At 33.0% G+C, this 27,711-nt stretch overlaps 3 protein-coding genes and 1 pseudogene across 3 annotated transcripts; all 4 read left to right on the forward strand.

Moving 5' to 3' along the window:
* The first annotated feature begins 2,081 nt into the window (after positions 1-2,081).
* LOC125836350 (galactokinase-like) lies at positions 2,082-3,112 on the forward strand (annotated as a pseudogene).
* A 3,174-nt stretch (positions 3,113-6,286) lies between these two features.
* On the forward strand, positions 6,287-9,431 carry LOC125836222 (bidirectional sugar transporter SWEET2a-like). The gene is made up of 6 exons (XM_049515339.1): positions 6,287-6,439; positions 7,638-7,674; positions 7,755-7,971; positions 8,059-8,217; positions 8,309-8,428; positions 8,968-9,431. The coding sequence occupies exons 1-6, from the start codon at positions 6,385-6,387 to the stop codon at positions 9,076-9,078; spliced, it is 699 nt and encodes a 232-aa protein (XP_049371296.1). The 5' UTR covers positions 6,287-6,384; the 3' UTR covers positions 9,079-9,431.
* A 5,455-nt stretch (positions 9,432-14,886) lies between these two features.
* On the forward strand, positions 14,887-25,222 carry LOC125836224 (transcription factor GTE12-like). The gene is made up of 11 exons (XM_049515340.1): positions 14,887-15,081; positions 15,971-16,896; positions 17,032-17,095; positions 17,178-17,276; positions 17,372-17,424; positions 17,517-17,577; positions 17,670-17,753; positions 17,852-17,970; positions 18,063-18,129; positions 24,487-24,608; positions 24,843-25,222. Exons 2-11 carry the CDS (start codon positions 15,985-15,987, stop codon positions 25,080-25,082), a joined length of 1,821 nt encoding a protein of 606 aa, XP_049371297.1. The 5' UTR covers positions 14,887-15,081; positions 15,971-15,984; the 3' UTR covers positions 25,083-25,222.
* A 970-nt stretch (positions 25,223-26,192) lies between these two features.
* Positions 26,193-27,711, forward strand: LOC125836118 (protein SRG1-like). Its single transcript, XM_049515202.1, has 4 exons — positions 26,193-26,438; positions 26,571-26,818; positions 26,925-27,249; positions 27,448-27,711. The coding sequence occupies exons 1-4, from the start codon at positions 26,193-26,195 to the stop codon at positions 27,709-27,711; spliced, it is 1,083 nt and encodes a 360-aa protein (XP_049371159.1).

The following is a 27,711-nucleotide window of genomic DNA, read 5'->3' on the forward strand; positions in this document are numbered from 1 at the left end:
AATTCAGTATGTAGAATGGGTTAGAAGTTTTTGATTATCGAATAAAAGTAAAACTTGGATGTGAATGTGAAGGATATTTAGGGGTGAAGATTGAAGGGTGTTAGGTTTGTATCTAATGGGCAAATTAGTTCAAACATATGTTTATATATTACATCTGATGTCCAATTTATATGGTGTAGTTTGAGTACTTGATTTGATGTTTAAGAAACAAAAATTGAAATTTGTGGTCTAATATTTTTATAGGTTACAATTGTAGTGATATAGAAGTATTGCATTACAAAAGTAAAGTAAAATTAGAAAGCTAATGATGAATTCTGTAATGAACTCCGTAGATTTATTTTATAAGGGAAAAAGGGTGTAACTTTTGATATCAACGATGCCAATCTCTAAATCGTTGTTGCTAAATGGTTTATTATTTTCTTTATATCTCTTAACATATTTTGGACTATATGATACTTGAGAAATATCTTTTAGTTTTACCATTGTTGTCAAACAAGAAAAATATGCAAATTGGCCAAGTCAAAAATCCTCAAAAATTGGTCATAGAAGATGTTAAAGGAAATTTTAGTAAAACTAATGTTTGTAGGTAAAATATATGATTATATGTACTCCTTAAATTCTATATATAATGTATTATTTTTGTCTTTTGATACTATTAATTTACTTTATCGAAATTTTGCAGGTAAATTTGTAGAATTATTAGAACAACTTGGAGATAATGACATGAGAAAAAGGAGAAGACGATGCCACTTAGAGCCTTAAGCAAGATACTACTATCGTAATAGCTCTTATAAAAGAATTATGTATTGTAAATGTTCTAAAATTGAAATATGTAATTATGTGAAACTTGAAATCTATTTTGGAATTTAAATTTTGTAATTTTGATCCTATAGTCGAAATTTTTGTGATTAATAATTCTTATGGCGATATCCTTCATTTGTAGCAATGGATTTTTATAGTTGTGGCTAAATCTATATATAGATTATAAAAAATTATAGCTATACATTTTCATCTTTTAACTTTTATAGAAAAATAAACAAAAATAGCTAGATAATTGTGTATTTTGTCGAAAAAGTTGAATTCTTAGCCATGTATAAAAAAAGTTGTGGCAAATACTTTAATTCATAGCTATAAGTTTTCTAACTCGTAGCTAAATACAAATATTATTGCCATGAGACTAAAATATAATATAGCCATGAAGTAAGATTATTCATAGCAAACAAATCAAGTGTTTTGCCACAACAAAATATATTGTGGCTACCATATTAAAGATGCTACATAATTTATTTGTCGTGGCAAAAAATTTAAATGATTTGCTATAGGTATATATTTTGTAGCAAACTTTCTATATCATTACAGCTACAACATCATTATTTTTGTAGCTATAAGTGTTAGTCCTTAGCCACAGATCATGTAAAGTCTGTAGCTAACTTTTAGCCACGCTACATCTTGCTACGGAAACAAAAATTATGGCTAAAGTGTATAGCCACGGACTTTTTGATATTTAGCTACGTGGTGGATGAGAAATTGAAAATAGTTGTAGGAAAGGGAATATTGGGATGGGGAAGAAGACGACTCTTCTTTCTTCTTCTTCTTCTTCTTTATTTTTGTTAATTATTTTTAAAAAAAATTACTTTAGTTGTATAAGTTAGAAAAAAAAAGAAAAAAAACAATTTGATAGCTTTACGCGCTTAAAGAGAGTGAATCATACGTTTTTTGCCATGTCAACATTTTGTGTCCAATAGAAATTGAGTTGTTGAATAAGCACAACCTATAGTTGAGGTGTTTAAATGAAATATGCGAACAACTTTAAGGGATCACATATGACTTAAGCCAAAAGGAAACTCCAAAACAAAGTCAAAAAAGGATTGGAATCATATAGAATTTAGGAGTCGCAAAATCGGATATCCGTCGCACTCTTTCCCACTTGACGAAATCTTCTTTCCTTTTTTTGAGTTCATATTCCCATTCCCACTGGAAAAAACTACACTCATCTCAACTCTATATATACTTAATTTCTCTTTTAGTTTTCACTATATTCTTCTTTTATCATATTTCATTAGGGAAACAACCAAAATTTAATGCCTAGACACGAGGAATTAGCAATTCCAATCTTCTCTAATCTTGAGCCAGTTTATAGTAATGGATCACACCTTGAAGAAGCTGAACTTGGATTCAAGAATTTGAAATGCAAGTTCCTAGACTTATTTGGCCAAACCCTAATATATATATGCTCGATCTCCAGAAAGAGTGAACTTAATTGGAGAACATATAGACTATGAGGGCTACTCTATTTTGTTAAAGAATGACAAAAGTCTCACATTGGTGGTTAATGAGATGGGTGAACTCGTTATAAGTTTTGAGCAATCCTCCTCCGTTTGAGCTAGCTTTTGGGGTGTGAGTTGTGTCTGTGACCTACTTTAACATGTTTTGCCTATGGGCAATTCAGCAAGACACAATTGTGGCTATTCACAAACATCCTGATAATAAGTGACAAATACTCCTTGTGCACTTAGCCTGTTGATCCTGTACAGGAGATTGATCTGAAGAATCATAAACGGGATCATTCTTTAATTTGTGGGTACAAAGGTTTCTATGAGTATGCCAAGATGAATGAGATCGATCGATGTTAGATTTGATGTTATTGTTGATGGTATAGTTCCAACAGGGTCTGGACTTTCGAACTCTGCAGCATTTGTTTGTGCTTCCACTATTGCTATAATGGCTTCAGTCAGTGTTAACATGCCCAAGAAAGAAATGACTCTCTACTTACATGTGAATGTGAAAGGCATATCGGTAATCAATCGGGTGGAGTAATGGATCAAGCCATCTCTGTTATGGCACGATCTGGTTTCGATTGATTTCAATCCTATACGTGCAACTCATGATGTACAACTCCCTTCTGTGATATGCATTCATTAGCTGAATCACAAAAAGCAGTTACATCCGTGATGAACTATAATAACCGCGGGTTGTTGAATGTTGATTAGCTGCTACTGTACTTGGCCTTAAGCTGGGGATGGAACCTCAGGAGGCAATCAAGAATGATTTTGGCTCATACATTATTTTTGCATCCAATCCCTCAAGTGGTGCTGCTATTTTAAAATTTTAGGTCGTGTTATTACACTAGTTAGAATTTTTTTATTTTGAGTCAGGTACAACCAACAAAAGTTGTATGAGGATCCATTAGCTTTTTAACACGTGGATTGTGGATCCAATTTTATATTTAAAGTTGTAAAATAAATCAAAAGAAGAGAGAATATAAAGTTTGACCGAAAATTAAAAGAAAAATGTTGGATCCACACCAAATTCTATTAAAAATAATAATAAAATAAAAGCAACAGCATATGCATTCATATCAATTATCAATTAAATCAGAGCATTTATAGACGATCTTTATAACCCACTATCTTCTTAAAGGTTGAAAATCTATGCTAACAAAAAATCATATCTGGAAAATATGGACAAATGAAAATTGCAGAGGAAGATCAAAGTGATTTAGCAAGATTTAGAGGGGAAGAATCAAGATCTGAACATCAACTTTTCAATTTTCTTGAGTGTCATTAACGCTATCAACTTTTTTCTTTGACATTGATAAGATCCCAAATAGTTGAAACACCAATCTTCAAGAAAATTACATGTTTAATTTCAATAGTTGAACATGCATCTACGATTTTTTATTGAAATTAATTTGCTGAAAATGAATGGAACTTTCTTTTTAATTTAGAAGGAGTTTTATGTTCGAGAAGAAGAAGAAGAAGAAAAGACTGAAAAGAGTGATTGAGCCCCGCAATTCACTTTTAATTCAATATTTTATTAATTTATTTAATAGTATTAGGCATGGACCCCATATTTCTCTCCTTTTAATTTATTTTATTTTATAGCTTTAAATGTCAAACTGAATCCACAATCCATGTGTCAAAAATCTAATGGATTCTCATACAATTTTTTTTCATTGGTTATATCTCGCTCAAAATAAAAAAATTCACACTAATTAGGATAGTAATAACTAATATTGCACTGTGTCAGATTCTTAAAAAAATAATGCATTTTTAAGAATGATGCGACTAGAGTCTTAATCAACATATATATATATATATATATATAGGTAATAAAAGAAAAGATTTGTAGTAGTTGGAATATCAATAAAGCACATTTTTCATACTTACTTAGAAAAAGTGATAGAGAATAACTGAATAGACTTACTGTAGTAAAACAGGACCCATCCATGTGCTTCATGATTCATGTGGCAAATTTGAAGTGGCAGACAGAGACAGGCCACCTAATTACTCGTAATATTCACTAAAAATATCAGTATTTGCAATAATAGGTGCATATCCACAGGTACAATCTTAATTTGATTTAACACCTCTAAATTTATAAAGAATAAGACTTATCAAGATCTGTTCCATTATCATATTTCCTAAGAATGTGAGTAAAAAAATCATATGCACTCCCTCTATTTCAAATTATATTCTTTTAAGTCCATTTTTATAAATAATTTTCTTTTAGAATTTTTTAATTACAATTTTTACGTGGCTATTTAAAATCACAAAATTATATGATATTTTGGTGCATTCTATATATCTTTAGTCTAAAATCATAAAATTTAAAATTCTTATTTACTTTTTTTAAAACTTCCTGAAATGTCAAAATAAAAAGCAATCAAATTAAAACGAAAGGAGTAATTAATATCTCAAAAGTTGAATTGTTATTTAAAAACGGAACTTGTGAAACAATTTATTTATTTTATTGTTTCTTAATTAATGATCAATATGTTTAGCCTTAACGAGCAAGAGAAGTGATGTCTATTCAAAATTGAACCAAAATCAATAATTTGAATCGAAAAAAAATATTGATTTATTAATAATGATTTATTGGTTTAGTGGGAAATCTTAGTAGCCAGTTGAGAGAAGGCCCAAAATAGTCCCTCATCTTTGGGTTAAGACTCAAAGTCATCCTTAAATTTTCACATGAAGCACTAATAATCCCTCATGTTTGCAATATTAGTGCACTTTTGATCCTCCCCTAAACTTTTGCCTATTTTTAAACATTAATTTTGTTCATAATTTTATATAAGGAATATCCCATCGTCTTTTTATATATTTAGTAGAAATAATAAATCTATGTGAGAGAAGGTGAGAAGAAGAACACCTTGTTCTGTTCAGTATAAAGATTATTGCAGCTAAACTAAGAACATTTTAACATATGACATTGCAAGAAAAGAAAAATTTATACTATCGCATGTGAAATCGTCGTGATGAACCTCTCGACTTTACTTGCAATACAATTTCTACTAAACAAAACAATGTGTTTTTTCTTCTCACAATCTCTCACATGGAGTTATTATTTCTACTAAATATATAAAATGACGATTAAACATTCCATACATAGATTTTGAATAAAATCAGTGTTAAAAAATAGGCAAAATTTTGAAGGAAGACCAAAAGTGCACCAATACTGCAAACATGAGGGACTATTAATGCTCTATGTGAAAACTCAATGATGACTTTGAGTCTTAACCCAAAGATAAAAGACTATTTTGAGCCTTTTCTCTAGCCAGTTAGTTGGCTTCTTGAATTCTCATCTTATTGATGAGAGTTCGATTTTCCACATTGTAAATCCCTTCCCATTCCCCTTCCTTTATAAAAGAAAAAAAAAAGATTAATTGATTTGGCCGTTTGAATAACAATTTTTTTATTATTATTAAATTATACCTTAAGGGTCTATAGCAGTTTATCATATCTACAAATTGATGGTCAATAAGTCAAATCCATAAATTTTAAAATCAAACTGAATTGACCAATACACAACCTTTGGTTTAATTCAGTAGCGAGTTCAATATAAAAGGCATAAGTATGACAAAATCCACTATTTTTTGGTTAAAATTATTTCTATTTGTGGAAAAATATATATGTATATATTTCAAGATTAACATTTTCAACTTCAAACCTGGGCTGGCTAATTCTGAATTACCGCCGTCTTTGATTAGTCAAAAATAGTTCTTTTTTTATATCTCAAGAGGAAACATTCACTACTCGTTATTGATTTGATGTTTCAATTTGTTTATCTTTGATTTTATTTAGATAAGAAGCAGTAGAATATGATTGACCCGTAATCAATTTAGGCATATTCTTATTACGAATTAATCAATTTATAAGCGCTGTCACAGATTGGAAAAGGTGTTCTCCAACTGGCCCTACCAATAGGAAATAATAATTGTTGATGTAATTATATGAATTTGTCCTTGCATCCATAACCATTTACACCTCTAATGCTGTAACTTCTAGCACACGACATATTTCCTCTCAGCTTCAATAAGAACTGAGATTTTCTTTTGTTATATGTTTTAAAAAAAATTGAGGTTATTTGAACAAAGAAAGAATGTTAGTTGTAGGTGGATTATACTCAATTTGCAGTTTTGCAGCTGGGATTGCAGGTACTATTTCTTCTTCTCACCCCCAATTCAATGATTTTCTTGTTTTTGTTTCTGTTTCTGTTTCTGATATGCTGCTATGGTGTTCTACTCAATTTTTTATTCTATTTTTACTTTTTTGAAAGAGAAGAAAGTTTTGTGGTTGATATGTAAAGTAACTATTGGATCTCATTACTATAAGTTCTGCAGAATCTTGAACTTTCTTCTTTTTTCATTTTTTTTGGTTGATTTCTGTCTGCTTTGCATTATTTATTTGTAAAGGTTACATCTTTTTGGTCTATGTTAAAACCCCATTTGTCTGTTGTGCTTAATGGGGATTGTTTGTTTAGAAAGTTGGTTACTTTTCATTATTTACTTCTATTTTGGTTGTATAAAGTTGTATTGAAAGAGTTGCTGTGTTCTTTCTTTCTTTCTTTTTTGGCAAAATATGCCATCAATTTTTCTGGATACTGTAGTAGCTCTTGGCCCCTTGATATGGACTCTAAAGATGGAGGAATGCTAGGAAAAATCTTAGTTGTTGTTTGACCTTGATAGACATGTTCACTGTTGGCTAATGCTTTTGTTGTCAATCTGATGAGCTAGAGTTGGGGGTTTTCCACTTTAATCATTAGATTCAAAGATATCATTAAGTCCATTTTTGTTATGTTAGTTAAGGATAGTATTTAGGGCAATAGCTAAATTGGAGTGGCATCATATTAATGAAGATCCAATTAGTTAGTCTCTAATAGTCAGACTCATTTCTCCTTAATTAAGATTTTAGTTTTAGAGTGTTTGACTTCAAAAGTTCCCAATTATTGGCATAGAGAAGCTACCAAGATGTTAATCTTCTAATTTTCACCTTTTGAAGTCATCCTCATGGTTTGATTGGTTAGAAGAAATTTGGAATTTAAGGTAAGGAAGAAGATAACCAGTGATCTTGTAACGGAACAGAAAGGAAGGAGTAAGAATACACAACTATTTTTTATTCCTATCTAATCAGGGTGGTGTGTGTAGTATTATACTTCTCCTTTTATGTTCTTACTAATCATTTCTTCTCTTGTCCTTCTCGTTCCTTCCCTTTTATCCAACAGACTAAATCCATCCAAGAATGAAGGTTTTATCCAATCTAACAAGCATAACACTATAATATTCCTAAAGAATCAGCCAAATTGGGAAGTTTCTTACACTTACTAACCAAATATTTGGTTTATGTGTAATGCAGGGAATCTCTTTGCATTCGTCTTATTTGTGTCACCAATGTAAGTATCCAAAATCTCTGAACAGTGACAATGAATAGTAAGTGATTCATATAAGTTGATTGTATCCCCTCTTTTTTCAGACCAACATTCAGAAGAATCATTAGAAGCAAGTCTACAGAACAGTTTTCTGGATTACCTTATATATATGCGCTCTTGAATTGCTTAATATGCCTCTGGTATGGGACACCAATTGTATCTCCTGGTATTATATTGGTTTTCACTGTCAATTCAATTGGAGCAGTGTTCCAGCTAGTATATATTACCATCTTCATTATTCATGCAGAGGGGTCCAAGAAGGTAATTATTGGTTCTTACATACAAAATATTGCTAAAGTTTCTGATGCAAACTGATCTTGTGCTTATATCATTACACGTTCAATGCAGTTGAAAATGCTGGGGTTGGTGCTTGGCGTTTTTGCTGTATTTGCTGCTATAGTTGTCATCAGCCTATATCTATTTGAGCCTGCCAGTCGGCAAACTTTCGTTGGATATTTATCAGTCTTTTCTCTCATTTGCATGTTTGCTTCTCCACTATTCATTATTGTAAGTTTTCACGAACAAAGTACTATCACCTAAGATGATAAACACTCCATTTCTCAGACTAATTGGTTTAAGAAACAATTTTTTGGGGCAGAATTTGGTGATCAAAACAAAGAGCGTGGAGTACATGCCATTTTATCTATCCCTTGCGACTTTTCTCATGAGCCTTTCTTTCTTTGCCTACGGAATGTTCAAGAATGATCCATTCATCTCTGTAAGTAAATATTGCATTCTGCAGGCTGATTCCTTTCTTTTACTTCCTTTTCTGTCCTACTTAAGTCGACTAATGTGTTGTTAAAATTTTGTTGTATGTTCAAAATTATTCTCATTGTTTCTGAAGATAAATCTGAGAAAGTATTAACTTCAAAGTTTCTTCTGCACCACCTATTTATGAAAGATGAAAATTTATTCTAGTGAATTTTAACTAAAAAAAGACCATGAGAGCTGGAAATTGGTTAAATTGATGTTCTATACCATGTGGAAAATGCCCAGTGTTCTGTTGGCAGCTTTCTGATTAACTGCTTTTACTTCCTATTGCATTGGCCGATGTGCTAGTGCATAGATAGTTGCTTCAATTGCTATTTATATTTTACCTTTTCACCCACCCTCCAGAAAAACAATGAACACCAGAAAGCAAGAAATGTCCCTTGAATGATTGCACCAATCCGACCTTGAAAGCGTGCCAAGGCTTGTATCATTGCATCATTGTTATGTTTTGCTTTCTAACGAATATGTTCTTCTGAATGTAATCAGATACCAAATGGGATCGGAGGAGTTCTTGGTGTCATACAACTGGTACTCTACTATAGATATAGCAATTCAGGAGAGGAGCCAAGAGCACCTCTCTTGGACTCTTATGCATGAAACACAAGACTATAGCTGGAACTATCATTAAGAAATGGCACAAAACTTTTATCTCTTTTCTTCTTTTCACTGATTCTTTTTTCTTGTGTTGAGAATTTGAGAAGGTTAGAATTTTCTTTTGCTTTTTCTTTTTTTTCCAGGGAAGAATTTGGTATGTGTTAAAAGTGGTGAAGGGTAGTATATAGTATATCATTTATGGGAAATCAAAGTTATTTATCATTTGTTGTGTGCTCAAATTAATATTGAGCATCTATTGTTTCAGTTGCTGAGATGATAACTCTCAGCAAGTTTATGTATTCATTGGATTGATGTATACAGATTTTCCCCAAATTATAAGTACAGCAGCCCATGATTATGAGCTAACACTCTTGTTTCGATGTTTGTTATCTATCTATTGAATTGTGTCGATACTTTAAATATAATTTTATTGTATTGTATTGTTAAATTCATTGTTACATAACGATGAAAAGGGTGTTAAATTAGTTTGTTAGGTTCGTGTGGTTTTTGATAACTCAATGATTGTGTTTTGTTCTTTATGATATATGAAACTTGTGTTTTAAATTTGAATTTATGTAGAGTATATATGGGTGTTGGATTGTTGAAATTCGAAGAACAACTTTTTTATTAAAAAAAAAAAACTCAGATGCACATATTTGAAATTCCAATCTATTTTTACATATATTTCAGCCACATGGTTGAGGTGCAAACATACCTGAAAATTTTTAGATGTACATAGTTGAAAGTTGTAAAAACAATTTTTATATATACCTCAATAAAAGATGTTTGAATTTTTATCTTTGCATGTCATAATAAACATGAGGTGAAAATGTATGATATGTGGCCTTCATAAGACCACACTTTTGAACACAAAATCAAGTGACAGACCTTTTCCCTAGAGTGAATTATAAAGCAGATATTTTTTCCTAAAGTGAATTATAAAGCAGATATCTATCTATATATAATAGGAGAAGAAAAAAGTGTCACGTGTCAGCACCACAAAAATTCAGCAATTTTTTTAAAAAAATTAAAATTTGTATTTAAAAATTAACAAAAAAAAAAGAAGTAACCAACTAAATTTTTATTTAAAAACTGATTATTAAAAAAAAAAAAGGTTAAAAATTGTGGATATTCGTAGGTGAAATGAGTGGTTTTTTTTTTTTTTATTGGGGTAGTTTCTTTTTTATTTTTATATAAATTTATTTTAAATTCATAATCAAAAAATAAAAACTTAAAAACTGATTATCAAAAAAAATTATAAAAATAAGTTAAAATTGTGGATCTGGTTACGTTAAATGGGGTTGTTGTTTTTTTTTTTTCAATTTTATATTAAATTATATCCATATAACACACCTTAGTTAATAATTAATAATATAAAGAAAAAACTTCCAATCCAAAAAAATTAAAATGAAAAGAACCCACATCCATTAAATAATCAATTTCAAATATTAACTAATCTTATCCCTTTAAAAAGGTCTAAACTTCCTAACCCACATCTTTAAAAAAAAATACTACTTAAACTACATCATCCACACCTTTTTAAACCAATTCATCAAAAATCTGTAAAACAAAAATCCAAAGCCTTATTGTTTGTTGGGAGCCGGATGATCATGCCAATTTCTGCATTTCAGGCCATTATGATGAAACTTTAGTTCAACCTAATCTTCAAAGATCAACTTCCATTTACTTATTGCCAAGCCAATAGTGTAAGATTGACAATATTGACCAGTTTTTAAAATATTTATTTCTTTTTTGTTTTCTTTTTTTATCAAGAAAATATGTTGTATATGGAGATCTTAGATATATTTTATTTGAACCAAAAATTGAACCAAATTGATTAAATTAATTCATTTTAAGCATAATTTATGGCTTATGAACTTTCTTTCGTATTTTTTCTCATTTCATTGCAGATGATTTACAAAGGAGGAAAAATATGTCATTTATTTTTATATTGAATGTTTGATTTATGTCATTAACATTGCAATTTGCAATAAAATAATTCATTTAAGCAAAATTTATGGCTTATGAATTATCGTTGATATTCGGGAGATAGAAATTGAATCATTATTATATTTTATTTTTATTTTTATATTTTATGAATATTAAAATGAATCCACAATAAGGGATTTATAGGTAAGTTCTTTTTTTATCTGAGATTTATCATAAAATTGAATCATTATTATATTGAATTAAATTATTAATTTAAAATATGAAATATTTAAAACTGAATATATCTATTTAAAAGATAAAAAATACTTTTTAATCTTAAACAAAAAAAGAAGAAGAAGAATATAAAATCAGAAAAGGAATAATAAAATATTAACTAACTAGTTATAAATATGTGGCTATAATAAATACTCCACTCATGATGAGGTCTTTTAAAACAAAATTTATATCTAATTAATAAAACTATTTAAAAAACCGACATTGATTAAAAAAATATTTTAATGGTAATTTATATTTATGACAATGGAAGTGATATGTTCCATTTCACTTTCATGCACCTAATATGATATTTGGTTGTATCAATGATTATATAAATCTCTCCATTAACAAATGGATAGTTTTTGCTCAATATTGTGTGAATTTCACAGTTAATGACATAGAGAATTATAACAAAGGAAGATCTCTTATTGTCATACATACTTGCCACTACACATAATTTTCCAAAGATTTCAACAATTTACAATACGCATGATTTGAATAATAAACTTTACCGTAAACAACACATAAATATTTTTAATTTTTAAAATAGTAAAAATATTTTGAATTTTAAATATTTTAAAGGTAACATTAAAAATAATAAATATTTTATAGATAATATTTTTTTAAAATAGAGAAAGAGAAGTGCTCTTTTTTCATCTGAGATTTACCATAAATATTTGAAAATATTGAATTCAAAATATCAATTTAAATTTCTGAAATTAAAAATAAAAAATATTTAAAATTGGAAGATATTTTTGAAGGATAAGACTACTCTTTAATTCTATATAAAAAGAAGAAGATAAATTAGAAAAGGAAAAATAAAATATTATATGTGGCTAAAATAACTAATGGAGTCTTTTAACACATAATTTATATTTAATTAACAAAATATATTTTAAATATGAAACTAAAAACTAAAAATATTTTAGAAGATAGGGATACTTTTTAATTTAAACAAAAAATGAATAAGATAAAATCATAACAGTTACAAAAAAAATGCTAACTAACTATATTTAAATACATAGCTAAATTAATTACTCCACATACACACGATGGAGTCTTTTTAAAAATATTAAAACCTAAGTATTTTAAATCTAAAAATCTTTTAAAAGGAAAAGGATATTTTTCAATTTTAAACAAAGAAAAAGAAGAAGATAAAATCAAAAGAGGAACAAAAATAATAATTAACTACCTATGTTTAAATATGTGGCTGAAATAACTGCTCTCATATACGATAGATTCTTCTACAATTCATATTTATCTTTTTCATTTTAGAATATTTGTAGGCCTAAAATTTAGGAATGTAAATTTGTTTTTTTTTAAAAAAATAAATCGTGTTTGGCCTTATTTTTTCTATTTATGTTATACATAAATAAAAATAGTTGTGTTTTTAATTTTTGTAATGTTTGATTTATGACTATTTTTAATTTTTAATATCAAAGTAAGACATGTTACTCCTCCATTAGTGAAGGAGATTCATTGTAAAATAGTTGGATTATGTAGATAAAAACATGATGAATGTTCTTTTTGGTTATGGGGTGATGAAATTTATTAGTTTTCTTTAGTTATGTCTTTCAATTTTAATTTGTGATTCTTTTGATTGAAAATTCATATATGAAAGTACAAAAACTTATGAATATTTTTTTGATATGTAATTTTTATTTAAAGTATGTTAAAAAATTCCATGCTTCTTTATACTTGATTTATGAAAATATGTCAATTGTTAGAATATATGTTAGACAATAAAATTAATAAATTTGAAAAATATAACTGATAATGTAACTACAAATTATATTTGATTGTAAATTGTGAAAAATACATATACAATAACTTTTTTCCTCACTGATTTGCCTCTCTTTTTAATGATTTTTTCTTTCAATAACAACTACATCTTATAGGATTAACCTTTTTATATAACTTTTCTATGCAATGTGTTTTATGAAATTGATTTGAAAATGTAAACATTATTTAGTAATAAAATATTACTATATTTAGATGATCTTTAGAAAATATCATGTAATCGATATATGAGTTTTACAAAAATAGAAAGATAAAATTTAAAAATTTGAATATCGTGCCTACAATTTGATATTTAATCATTTCATGTGAAAGTTAGATTTTAAAACTTACTAACAAGGATATAATATTATTTCAATTAACCATAATTAAAAATAATAGATCAAACATGTAAAAACACATAAAGTAATTGTTTTTTTAATCAAACTAAAATAAACAAAAAAATTAATATTATATTTATTAAAATTTCAACAAAACATATTTAAAAACCAAAAAATGTAGCTAATTATAACTATAAACATAATATTTCAATTTTAATAATATAAGTATTAAATTGTGTATTAATAATACACTACAAAGTACATAGTAAATTTTATCACTTATTTTTAATTTAAACATCCACGCAACGCACGGACACGTATACTAGTTATTAGTTAAGCAACAACCTTAAAAGTAGATATTGATGCACTTAGAAGATAGATTTATATATCTTCCTCATCTACAAGAGAGAGATTTTGTCCATAAATCTATTACTATTTTTTTTCACTTCAAAGAGCATGATATATAGTAAAAACAAAATAAAAAATACAACCCATCTAAGTTTTGAAAGAGCATGATATATAGTAAAAATAAAATAAAAATACAGCTCATCTAAGTTGAATTCTAACAAAAATTACTTATAACATTGACATCATTACTTTATAGAATTATTTTGATATCATTATATTTTTACTATACTATAGTGACGTCAAAGTGCTCAATTGAGCACTGAAGTATTTCTGTAATTTTTTTAATATTTTTTTTTTTGTTTTTTTATCTAATTTGTTTCTTTTTAGTTTTTAATTTTGTAATATATTTAAAAATTATATAAAAATGTACTATAAATCATGATAATTGACAACTTAAAATATTTTAAAAAATATATAATTTTTTTTACTGATTCTTGAAATTAATCTATCGATTACATAAAATGAGATAAAAAAAGGTAACATTTATTATTTAATTTGGAAACTACCTAAAAAGTATTGTAAATTTCAGTAATTAACAACATTTGATTTACTATTGAAATTCTATCTGTGCATATATATTGGGATAAAGGGAGTAACATATATTATTTAAAAGTTACATAAAAAAAACTATATTGCATAAGGGGAGTAGCATATTATTATTTAAAAACTGTGTAAAAAAATACTATAAAACACAATAATTTCAACTTAAAATATTTAAAAATCATATTAAAATTTTATTGACACTTAAACTCTTTCTATGTCACATAAATTAAGACAAAAAAATAACTAAAATTAAACCCCGTGTAGTGATAAAAGAAAACAGAATATTCTAGTTCTAGTCATAAACGTAGAAGAAAGATTATTTATGATGTGAATAAAAGGTAAAAAATACAGTCAATAGTTAGTATTAAACCAACACTTGAGGTTCAAGCAAAACAAACAAGGGAAAAAACAGATATTAATCCAACAATTTCTTCAGAGGGTTAAAAGGGTCATTTACTTTTGATCAAAGACGGCATATACTAGATAGAATAAAACTAGGAAAAATATCGATATAAAATATAAACCCTAAAACCTCTGCAAGAGTCGCTTTTCTCTCTCTATCGTGCTCCTTTACTCTTAGCAGTTATTTCTTCTACACCAGCACACTTGTCTGCGGCGTCAGGGAGAGGGCTCTCGGAGCCCTTTTGCTCTCTTTTCTGTTCTGTTCTTAAGAAATTGGAGGTTTTACAGAAGAGCGGCTTGGCTTGAGGGTTTTTTTGGAGTTGAATTTCAGGTAATTTAGTGTAAAGTCTGTTTCTTTATGTGAATTATTGTGTAAGAAATTGTGGGTGTTCTTTATTTTCTGTTTTTGTTGTAAATCATCGTTCGTTGATTCTCTCTTTGTGTTGTTGGAGAAAAGTTTGATCAAGGTCGTTTTTGTGTTATAGGGAAGTTAGTGTTTGGGTTGAATTTTGTTGATTTTCTTTGTGGGGTTTATGGAAAGTTGAATTGTGGGGTTTCTTTTTAGTTAAAGTTGGCTATTGATTGATTTAATTCCACGCTGGGGTTCTGTTCTCTCTGTCTCTGTGTGATTTGGGGGAGGGTGGATTATGGTTTTTTTTTTTTACAATTCGTTATTTTGTTTTCCTCTTTGTGGTTTGGGGAAAAATAATGATGATGCTCTTTTTTTGGGGAAAGAAATTGATAACTGGTGGGGTGGGGTGGGGTGGGGTGGGGTGGGGTTTGAGTGAGTCTTATGGGTACTGGGTGCTTAATTATTGGTTGAAATTCATCTCATCTCATCTCATTGGAATCCTCTAAAATTGCTTCTTGTTAATCGAATTCATGTTGAAGAGCACGAACAAGGAAGTATAGTTCCATTAACTAAGAGCGTATGTAAGTTTCAAGTCCCTGTTTCTAGGAGAATTGGAGTATAACAATTACTTTGCTTTATTGTCTTTCTCTCTACGCTCGTGGGATTTGAGAAGGATGGGATTTTGGTGACTCCCTAGAGGTAAATTTAGTCTTGATATCTTAGCATCCTGATTAGGAGGTTATTTGTTTTTTTAAATCATATCTTTGGCCTGGCTAAATGTTGCATCTTTTATGTAAGTTTTATACTTGTATCAAAGTTGCTGTCTGGTTCCCATTTAACTCCCCTTTTGTTATTCTATATTTTCCAGGGTCTGTATTTTCAATGGTTAATGCTCAATCTCCAAAGGTGAACAGTTCTCTTCATCTCCTGGAGTTGCCCACCATGAATATTGGTGATAGTATAGTGACGAAGAAGCTGAAAATAAAAATATCTTCCAAGGGGATGCGGACTGAACCTAGGGGAAGCTCTGAGATGAGTATAAAGGTGAAACTACCTATGCCGCCCGACTCTAAGAAACGTGAACCTCCGTTGGTGATCGACAATGGAAGAGAGAAAAGGCGGAAAATGGATCGGAGTGTAAAGCAACAATGCGTTAACATTCTGAAAGTCCTGATGGTTCATCCTAGTGGGTGGCCCTTCCTTCTACCAGTGGATCCAATCCAATATAACATTCCTGACTACTTCACTATAATTAGAAAACCAATGGATTTGGGAACAGTCAAAGCTAAATTGGATGGCAATCTGTACTTCGATGTTGATGAATTTGCTGCTGATGTGAGGTTGACGTTTGCAAATGCTATGAAGTATAATCCTCCTAATAATGATTTTCACCTCATGGCTAAGAGGTTAGACAATATTTTTAATCAGAGATGGAAGTCGTTGGAAGGTAAGTGGAAAGCTGAGAGCAAAAAAATCAGTCAGGATTGTGTTTCAAGTGGTAAAGAAAATCACTCTAAGAATTCAAGGGAGACTTTCTTTAAGAAATCTGCACCATGTGCTAATGGTCTGAACAAGAGGCCAATGCCTTTGGAGGAGAAGCAAAAGCTGAAGAAAGAACTTGTTGATTTACTTAGGGGAAATGTTATTAAGAACATGCAGAATGCTCTCCAAAAGTTTGGGTTGATGGGTCTTAAAGAAGAGATGGTTAACCTGGACCTGGAAAAGTATGATGATGACACACTATTGGAGTTAAAGAGGGTGGTTAGAGCGTATTCCAATTTAACTACAGAAAAGGTAATTAGTCATATATATTGAACTTCAACTAGAACAATAATTGCTGTGTACTGCGAAGGAAACTTTAAAGAGATCTGTTTGTTTTTTGTTTTTGGAACTAAAATAATGTTATCTAATTGATGCTCTTTTCTACAGGCAGAGCCCGCTAGCGTGAAACAAAGTGGTGGGTGTCTGTCATCCATGGAGCCGGTCCCTAAAGGTACGATAAGGGCGAGTATAAAATTTCTCCTTTTATGGATCTTTTCCAGGGGCTGATTGGGGATGTGTCTTTTTGGGCACAGATAGTAGCACAAGTTCTATTTGCTCTGTCAAAACAAAGCGACAAGCAAACATTGTTGCTTGCCACCTTCAAGGTGTTGATACCCATGCTCTTCCTAGGAGTAAGTTTGTTCTGCCCCTCTTCTTTGGTTAACTTCATTGGAACTCCAAATCGTCAATTGCTAATAAACAACTTGTACTTCTCTTTGCGAATCAGATTTTCTAACAACAAGAAAGCTAGATCAAGATCATTTTGGTGTTGTTAAAAGGGTGGGTGTCTTGATGTTTAAAATATGTTTGAGTAGATTTATGGCGTTCCTCATTCTTTTCCTTGCAACTTGACACCTTGTATACATTTTCAGGATAGAGAAGTGACAAACTCCTTGGCATCAGTTCCATGTCGAACTGATTTGAACTCTCATGGTGATTGCAAAACTTTCTTATATTTGTTCAATAGCATGCATCAAAAGATTTTTAATGTTCTTTATTGACAAGCTGCCTCCGATAATATGAAGGTGGTCGAGGTAACCTTCATGAAGAAAATCCATGTTCTAGTCCAGGTAGATCTACATGTGCTTCCGCTGTTCAATATGGTGAAGGTGAGTATGTGTTTGCACACTTTCTAATTTTTTTGGGTATCCAAAAGGCCAATGAACTTAATTCTTAATTTCTGCTGATGACTGTTTTCTGACAATAGGTTGGGATCCTCTTATGAACATTGATCTTTCCCCGACCAAAGCGCTACGTGCTGCAATGCTAAAGAGTCGATTTGCTGACACCATCATCAAAGCGAAACAGAAATCGCTTCCAGTTGATGTAATGCCTTGCCTTTTCCTCTTAGAACACTTGTGGCATACATTATTTTAATTTGGTTTGGTTTGTCACATCTGTTTTGTCTGCTGAATCAGTGTGATAAGGCTGATTTGCATAGAATGCAACTGGAAAGAGCACAACTGGAAAAGCAGCAGCTCGAAGGTTTGATCGTTTATGTTGTATTGATTGATTGATTTATTACAGTAGTAGCTCAAATAAACGGGGATAATGAACTCAAGAATTTAAACACACTTGGCATTTGTGGAATATCTCTATCTGGCTAGTTATCAATATTGATGCAGAAAAAATAGAAGAATGCAAGGATGGTTATAAAAACAAAACAAAATTATATAAAAGATAGAAGGAGAACTTACTTTTTAGGCACTGTCACCTTTTTAAGGCCTGCCATGGACTCTCTGGAGTGCCCTGGATTAAAAAGATGCAATGTAGCTGAATTTACAAAGATCTAAACTATATTTGAGCCAAAAATACAAGTTTCGGTTTGGTATTGTATTGTTTGGATTTAATTGGTCAGTTTTCAGTTTGATAAATAATAAAATCTAATTCAAACTAAAATAAGTTCTGGTTGGTTCGATATTCCTTTTCGGGTTTTGGAGTTGTTTTGCCTTTGCTCGTAATTAGTCATGATATTTAGTGAGATAACGTATATTACAAACTCTGAACATGCTACACAGGTATATATGTTGGACATTAGTAACTACAAACTAATCTAGATCATGAACTTAGATTTAAGCATGTTTTTTCTGCCAAAAGAGAGAACTGTGATGAAAGAGAATATTTATCATGCAAACTTGTTAACAAAAGTAGTTTTAAATTAATGTTTGTTCAAGAACTCTCAGCTTGACTAATCTGAAACAATAGAGCATCAGAGTGCTTATTTTCACTCAAAAATTACAGCATAACAAACAACTGAAAAATCTTGATGCTTGATACGATGGCAAATAAATAAAGTAGATATTATCCAACGATACTTTAAGATATCTTTTGCCCAAGTCACATGCTTCCAGACCAAATATGTAGTGCTTTAGTTGCAAAAGTGAGGAAGTAGAAAGACTGGAACTCATAAAGAAGCTATGTGAAGCTTAAGTGAAGTTGCAGAATATTAACTTTCTAAGAACGTAAGATAATTAAATGTAAACAGAAATAGAAAAATACTTGTTGGAAGCTATTTTGGTTTCACTTTTGTTTTTTATTGGAAAAATCTCGAGTTGAACCAAAAAGTTGGAGATTTTAATTTCTCCATCGGAAACCAAACTTAAAGAATCAAAACTTTCGTGGGGCATTTGGATTAAATCTATGTGTTGAGAGGCTTTAGTAGTCGACGGCCTCTTTTCGTTTTATCTCTGTTAGAATAGAAATAAGTATTTCCTACTTAGAATAGAAATAAGAATAGGAATAGGAATAGGAATAAGAATAGGAATCCTAGTTGGAAAAGGATTCCAATGTAGTGTCTATAAATAGGGTCTCAATGTAACTATTTAGATACACAATTCAATAATATTTTTCGTATATATTTCTCACATGGTATCAGAGCATTGGTGAGAACAAACAAGTCACCGTATGTCTATGTCAATTTCCGGTGACTGTTGGGTCTGATTTTGTTATACTTTTTTCTTTCTGTGGGTGTTGTGCGAAAACCAACACCACCACGAGGCTCGGAAAGCCCCCGCGACCAAACCCCAGCCAAAACCACCGGAAAACACCACCCCACGCGCTCTCACGCGCCTATCGGAGGTGGCAGTTTCCGGCGAGATCTGTCTCACGCGCCGGCGCGTGAGGGCTTTTCTGATCATATTTTTTTGAGATTTTTTTGACAGTTGGGGTCGTCCAGCCAATCCGACCAGGCCCATACTGTTTTTGACCAGATCCGATCGCCGGAATTAGAGTTCAGTCGAGATTTGAATTTTCCGAGACAAATTTAGCATAATGTCTTTTGGGTGTGATGTTTTTGGTTCCAAAAATATGGGGATTGGAAGTTCTAGCCCTATAATCACTTCAGAACTTTTATTGGGAAGTTCAAACTATTTATCTTGGGCTTCCTCGGTTGAGTTGTGGTGCAAGGGTCAAGGTGTCCAAGATCACTTAACGAACAAGGCTTATGAGGTAGATGTAAAGGCAAAGACTAGTGAGGAAGATGCAAAAGCCAAAGCACAATGGGAGAAAGTAGATGCTCAATTATGTAGTCTCCTATGGCGTTCTATTGATTTCAAGTTGATGCCCTTGTTTCGCCCATTCCAGACGTGTTATACAGTTTGGGAAAAGGCTCGTGCTTTATACACTAATGACATATCTCGATTCTATGATGTGATATCTCGATTGACCAACTTAAAGAAACAAGAATCCGATATGTCTACTTACTTAGGACAGGTACAGGCAGTCATGGAGGAATTTGACACATTAATGCCAGTTACTACGAATGTGGAAAAACAACAAGAACACAGACAAACATTGTTTCTAGTTCTTACTCTTGCTGGACTTCCTCCTGATCATGATTCTGTACGTGATCAGATTTTAGCTAGCCCTACAGTTCCTACAATCGATGAATTATTCTCTCGTCTCCTTCGTCTTGCGGCACCTCCCAGTCACAAGGTAGTTTCATCACCCACTGTTGACTCATCTATTCTTGCATCTCAAACCTTTGAAAAGCGTACATATCAATCTATGGAGAATCGGCGAGGAGGAGGGCGTTTTGGGAAACCTCGATCCAAGTGTAGTCATTGTCATAAGCCTGGACACACTCGTGATATATGTTATATTTTGCATGGTCCACCACCCAGTTATGATCCTATTGTTCTAAAGGAATATAATGAGTTCCTTCGAAATCGCGCAAGTAAACAGACATCTCCACCAGTAGCATATGGTGCTCAACCTAATCAACCATCCAATAATGCTCATATTGCTCAGACAGAATATGATGAGTTCCTTCAGTATCGTGCAAATAAGCAAACGTCTCCACAAGTAGTTTCGGTTGCACAACCTGATGTCTCTGTTGCGGGTAATTCTCTTGCTTGTGTGTCGCAATCTAGTACTCTTGGAACATGGGTCATGGACTCTGGGGCTTCTGATCATATCTCTGGTAATAAATCACTTTTATCCGATATTGTTTATTCACAATCTCTTCCAGCTATTACTTTAGCCAATGGGATCCAAACCAAACCAAAAGGGGTTGGAAAAGCCAAACCCCTATCTTCTGTCACCCTAGACTCTGTTCTTTATGTCCCTGGTTCTCCTTTTAATCTAGCATCTGTTAGTCGTTTGACGAAAGCCCTACATTGTAGCATAACTTTTTTCGATGATTTTTTTCTCATGCAGGACCGCAGTACGGGACAGATGATTGGAACAGGACATGAATCACAAGGCCTTTACTATCTTACCTCTTCAAATTCCTTAGCAGCATGCTCCGTTACAGATTCCCCAGATTTAATTCACAAACGTTTGGGACATCCGAGTCTATCCAAACTGCAAAAGATGGTGCCTAGTTTGTCTAGTTTATCCACATTAGATTGTGAGTCGTGTCAACTTGGGAAACACACTCGTGCTACGTTTTCTCGTAGTACTGAGGGTCGTTCAGAGTCTATTTTTTCATTAGTTCATTCTGATATTTGGGGTCCTAGTAGAGTCAGTTCCACCTTAGGATTTCGTTATTTTGTTAGTTTCATTGATGATTATTCAAAATGTACTTGGGTTTTCTTAATGAAAGATCGTTCTGAGTTATTTTCTATTTTCAAAAGTTTCTTTGCTGAAATACAAAATCAGTTTGGTGTTTCTATTCGTACTTTTCGTAGTGATAATGCCTTAGAATACTTATCCTCCCAATTTCGGGAGTTTATGACTCACCAAGGCATTATTCACCAGACTACTTGTCCATACACCCCTCAACAAAATGGTGTAGCTGAAAGAAAAAATCGGCATCTTATTGAGACCGCTCGTACTCTTCTCCTTGAATCCAATGTTCCACTGCGTTTTTGGGGAGATGCAGTTCTTACGTCTTGTTATTTGATAAATAGAATGCCCTCTTCTTCTATTCAGAATCAGGTTCCCCATTCCATACTGTTTCCTCAGTCACATCTCTATCCTATCCCTCCTCGTGTCTTTGGGAGCACATGCTTCGTTCATAACTTAGCCCCAGGAAAAGATAAATTAGCTCCTCGTGCCCTCAAATGTGTCTTTCTTGGTTACTCTCGAGTCCAAAAAGGGTATCGTTGTTATTCACATGATCTTCATCGATACCTTATGTCTGCTGATGTTACATTTTTTGAGTCTCAGCCTTACTATACATCTTCTGATCATCCTGATGTCTCTATGGTCTTACCCATACCTCAGGTTTTACCTGTGCCAACCTTTGTGGAATCTACGGTTACTTCTACATCTCCAGTTGTAGTGCCACCACTACTAACTTATCATCGCCGTCCACGTCCAACCCTAGTCCCAGATGATTCATGTCATGCGCCAGACCCTGCTCCTACTGCGGACTTGCCTCCTCCTAGCCAACCGCTTGCACTTCAAAAGGTATACGATCCACTCGAAATACTAACCCACATTATACCTTCTTAAGTTATCATCGTCTATCATCACCCCATTATGCATTTGTGTCGTCTTTGTCCTCTATTTCCATTCCTAAGACTACAGGTGAAGCACTTTCTCATTCTGGATGGAGGCAGGCTATGGTTGATGAGATGTCTGCTTTACATAAGAGTGGTACTTGGGAGCTTGTCTCCCTTCCTGCAGGTAAATCTACTGTTGGTTGTCGTTGGGTTTATGCAGTCAAAATTGGTCCAGACGGTCAGGTTGATCGACTTAAGGCTCGCCTTGTTGCCAAAGGGTATACTCAGATATTTGGGCTAGATTATAGTGACACTTTCGCTCCTGTGGCTAAAATTGCATCTGTTCGTCTTTTTCTATCTATGGCTGCCGTTCGTCATTGGCCTCTTCATCAGTTGGACATTAAGAATGCTTTTCTGCATGGTGATCTTGAGGAAGAAGTCTATATGGAGCAACCACCTGGTTTTGTTGCTCAGGGGGAGTCTAGTAGCCTTGTATGTCGATTGCGCAGGTCACTCTATGGTCTAAAACAGTCTCCTCGAGCTTGGTTCGGGAAGTTCAGCACAGTAATTCAGGAGTTTGGCATGACTCGTAGTGGAGCTGATCACTCTGTGTTTTATCGGCATTCTGCACCAAGTCGATGTATCTATTTGGTTGTTTACGTTGATGATATTGTTATCACCGGTAATGATCAAGATGGTATCACCGATTTGAAGCAACATCTCTTTAAGCACTTCCAAACTAAAGACCTTGGCAGATTGAAGTATTTTCTAGGTATTGAGGTTGCTCAGTCTAGATCAGGTATTGTTATTTCTCAGCGCAAGTATGCCTTAGACATTCTTGAGGAGACAGGGATGATGGGATGTAGACCTGTTGACACTCCTATGGATCCGAATGTTAAACTTCTTCCAGGACAGGGGGAGCCACTTAGTAATCCTGAAAGGTATAGACGACTTGTTGGAAAGTTGAATTATCTCACAGTGACTAGACCTGACATCTCTTTTCCTGTGAGTGTTGTAAGTCAGTTTATGACTTCCCCTTGTGATAGTCATTGGGAAGCAGTTGTTCGTATTCTGCGATATATAAAGTCAGCTCCCGGTAAAGGACTACTCTTTGAGGATCAAGGCCATGAGCATATCATTGGATATACAGACGCTGATTGGGCAGGATCACCCTCTGACAGACGTTCGACATCCGGATATTGTGTTTTAGTAGGAGGTAATTTGGTGTCGTGGAAGAGCAAGAAACAGAATGTGGTTGCTCGATCTAGTGCAGAATCAGAATATCGAGCAATGGCGACAGCAACTTGTGAGCTAGTTTGGATCAAACAGTTGCTGGGAGAACTAAAATTTGGCAAAGTTGATAAGATGGAACTTGTGTGTGATAATCAAGCGGCTCTTCATATCGCATCAAATCCAGTGTTTCATGAAAGGACTAAGCACATTGAGATTGACTGTCACTTTGTCAGAGAAAAGATACTCTCGGGAGATATTGTTACGAAATTTGTGAAGTCAAATGATCAGCTTGCAGATATCTTCACCAAGTCCCTCACATGTCCTCGTATTAATTACATCTGTAACAAGCTAGGTACATATGATTTGTATGCATCAGCTTGAGGGGGAGTGTTAGAATAGAAATAAGTATTTCCTACTTAGAATAGAAATAAGAATAGGAATAGGAATAGGAATAAGAATAGGAATCCTAGTTGGAAAAGGATTCCAATGTAGTGTCTATAAATAGGGTCTCAATGTAACTATTTAGATACACAATTCAATAATATTTTTCGTATATATTTCTCACAATCTCTTTTGGTGTCATTATATGAGTTGATAAATCTTATATTTTGAGAGATAATGAGCAGTACATATCTGTATTATTGCAGTTCAAGTTTACTGTACATGATTTCCTTTATTTGGATGCATGCTGTTTCTCTGACAGAACCTTGGTTGTGTGCAGAGAAAGCCCGCATTGAGGCAGAACTTAAAGCTGCTGAAGTTGCCTCTCGAAGGAAGGCAGAGGCTGATTTAAAGTTGCAGCGGGAGAGACAACGGGAAGCTGCTCGGATTGCTCTTCAAAAGGTTTGTGCTTATTGTTGAAACTGCATACTGTTCCCGCATCAAAACTCTCCTTGCTCATCCCCTCTGTTAAGAGCACCTCCCTCTCCAACCGCTACACTCCTTTCAAAAAGCAAAGAGGAGGAGGGAGGAATAACAAATGAAGAGAACACCCCCCCCCCCCCCCCCCGCGATTAGGATAACTGGCAGCTTCCTTTTCTTTATCCCTGTCTGACATTCTGATTGCTGCATGAACAGATGGAAAGAACAGTTGAATTTGAAGACAATCTGAAGATACTAAGAGATCTAGAGAAACTATGTAAATGCTGTTCAGAAGCTGAAAATTTGAGTGGTAATGGAGATGGATTCACAATCATATTGGGGGAGAACCCTCTGGAAAGGCTTGGCTTATGCATCAAAGAGGACTACTTATATGATGATGAAGATGAAGATGCAATATTGAGTGGTGGAGATTGGGAAGATGGAGAGATCTTGTAATAAGAGCGCATTTTTGTGAAACGTTTCTTGTTTATACTAGCCTGCTTCTCCTTGTGTATATGCACCAGTTTTTATCTCACCCTTAATCCAGTTTCATAGGAGAGTTAATGTAATAACTGCATATATCTGATTTTTTTTTTTTTTCCAGTTTGTGGTATATACCAACTGGTAGGGGTTTGTTACTCATAATAAACCAAGCATTCAGAAAAATAATCCCAGGTGTATTATAATTCTACTGCCCCTTAGTGTGAAAATTCATTTAGGTAGATGCAGCGAACATGATAATGAGTAAATAGGCTGAAAAATGTCCTTCAAATATATAACATTTGTTCTTCAGTTTGGTCTAATTATGTCTCTTAATATATGCCTATATTTCTCGTAGAACCCAATGAAGCATAATTTGAACACTAATGTGGGGGTGTTGTTGTGGACCTACCCACATATATTTAGGGTATATTCAGTCTAATTTAGTTCCAACGGCAATTGTGCAACATAATAATATTTTTCACCAATTTAAGGCACAACACATTTTGGTGGTCTTGGAGTTGTAATTCTAAATTTTCACTGTAATTACCCAGAAGATGCTTTGTTTCATTATATGTGACAGGGGGTTTAAAATGTTAATTTGATGGGGAAAAAAACTGCATTTATTGTAAAATTTTGATTAGTAAATACATTTGATGAATACTTGTAAATAATAAAATTTGTACTAGTGGAAACAATGTAAATTAACATGAAACAGATTGCGTACTTACATTAGGAATAATCTTCATGCCTAACTCTATGTTTTTTGTTCTACTAGTATTGCCTAGCTGATGATGACAACTAAGATAAAGTAATATAAACTATACATATATATATAAAATTAAGTAAATGTGTTTGAGTGTAAGGGACACCGGAGATTTATTTTCTATTAATATCTTTTTAGTTGAGTTCGTCCCGCCAGCCATGCTTAGCTGGTGCATTTACATATTTCATTTGTGGGCTATTGTATTTACCCGTGGCAATCGCCGGGGTTCCCGAGAAAAAGAGGGAATCTACACCTAAACAAAAGGATTCTATTGGTCTTGGATAGTTGGATTTGGCTGTTCGTTTTCATTGAGTGAGCAAATGGAGTCAACGCCGGAAAAAATGAACTTTGGAAAATCTCTGTTAGTTCCAAGTGTTCAAGAGCTTGCCAAACAACACCTAACTAATATTCCGTCCAGGTATGTCCGCTCAGAACAGGAATCTCCGGTCATTTCCGCCGCAGCATCAGTTCCAATTATCGATCTTCAGAAGTTGATATCAGGGGATTTCATGGATTCTGAGCTTCAAAAGCTTCACTTTGCTTGCCAACAATGGGGTTTCCTACAGGTTTCATTTTCTTCGTAATTTTGTTTAATAATTCCGGTGTGTTTGTTACAAATTCATTTTATTTGCATTGAAAATGACTTATTTAGTTGAATGACTGTTTGAGAAATTAACTAACATATTGTTTAATGTTAGGTTATAAACCATGGAGTGACACCTTCGTTATTGGAGGACTTCAAGAGAGAGGTTACTGAATTGTTGAAACTTCCCATGGAAGAAAAGAAGAAACTATGGCAACAGAAAGACAGCTTTGAAGGTTTTGGGAATGCATTCGTTGTATCGGAGGAGCAGAAGCTTGATTGGAGTGACATGTTTGGCATAATAACTCTTCCTCCTCATATCCGCAAAGTGGACTTGTTTCAGAAGTTGCCCTCGAAGCTCAGGTGCCCATCTTCTTACTCTCTCTCAGGACATACTTACTCAACCCCCTTACTTGTCTTTCTTTTGTATCAGAAAAGTCAAGAAATTGATGGGGTGTTTGAAATGCAGGGACATCATGGAAGCATACTCAAAAGAAATCAAGAACCTATCAATGATCATCGTATGTCAATTGGCCAAGGCTTTAAAGATGGATGAAAAAGAAATGCGAGATCTATTCAGTGATGGTATGCAGTCAATGAGGATGAATTATTATCCGCCTTGTCCTGAACCAGACAGGGCAATTGGCTTAAGCCCTCATTCTGATGCGGATGCCCTCACCATCCTCTTCCAGCTCAGTGAAACGGAAGGTCTCCAAGTCAGAAAAGACGATATTTGGGTGCCTATAAAGCCCCTCCCAAATGCTTTGATTGTCAATATTGGCGATATGATGGAGGTAAATAACAACTTTTTACTGAGTAATTTATTTCTCAAAAGGGTTGAGACATAGTGATAATTGTAGTTTTTGTGTGCAAGTTATTGGTTTAGTTTGGTTTTGATTCACAGTATCACGCATCATGGTTTGCGTATTTAACACTTCTGAATTTTCATGAAAGTACTTAATTGAGAAAAAATGTGTTATTTGACTTGGCAGATAGTGAGCAATGGTGTCTATAGAAGCATTGAGCATAGAGCAACTGTAAACTCAAATGAAGAACGGCTCTCCGTTGCGACATTCTATAACATCAACCTTGAGTCCGAGTTAGGACCTGCACACAGCCTCATTGGACCACATAATCCTCCCATTTTCCGAAGAGTTTCTGTGCACAAATATTTACAGGACTTTTTTGCACGAAAACTTGATGGAAAATCGTACCTTGATTTCATGAAGGTCGAGGCAAGGGATGATGAATCATAG

This window comes from Solanum verrucosum, unplaced genomic scaffold (genome assembly GCF_900185275.1).
Source record: "Solanum verrucosum unplaced genomic scaffold, falcon-dt-bn FXZP01000278.1, whole genome shotgun sequence".
In the NCBI taxonomy this organism is placed as follows: Eukaryota; Viridiplantae; Streptophyta; class Magnoliopsida; order Solanales; family Solanaceae; genus Solanum; species Solanum verrucosum.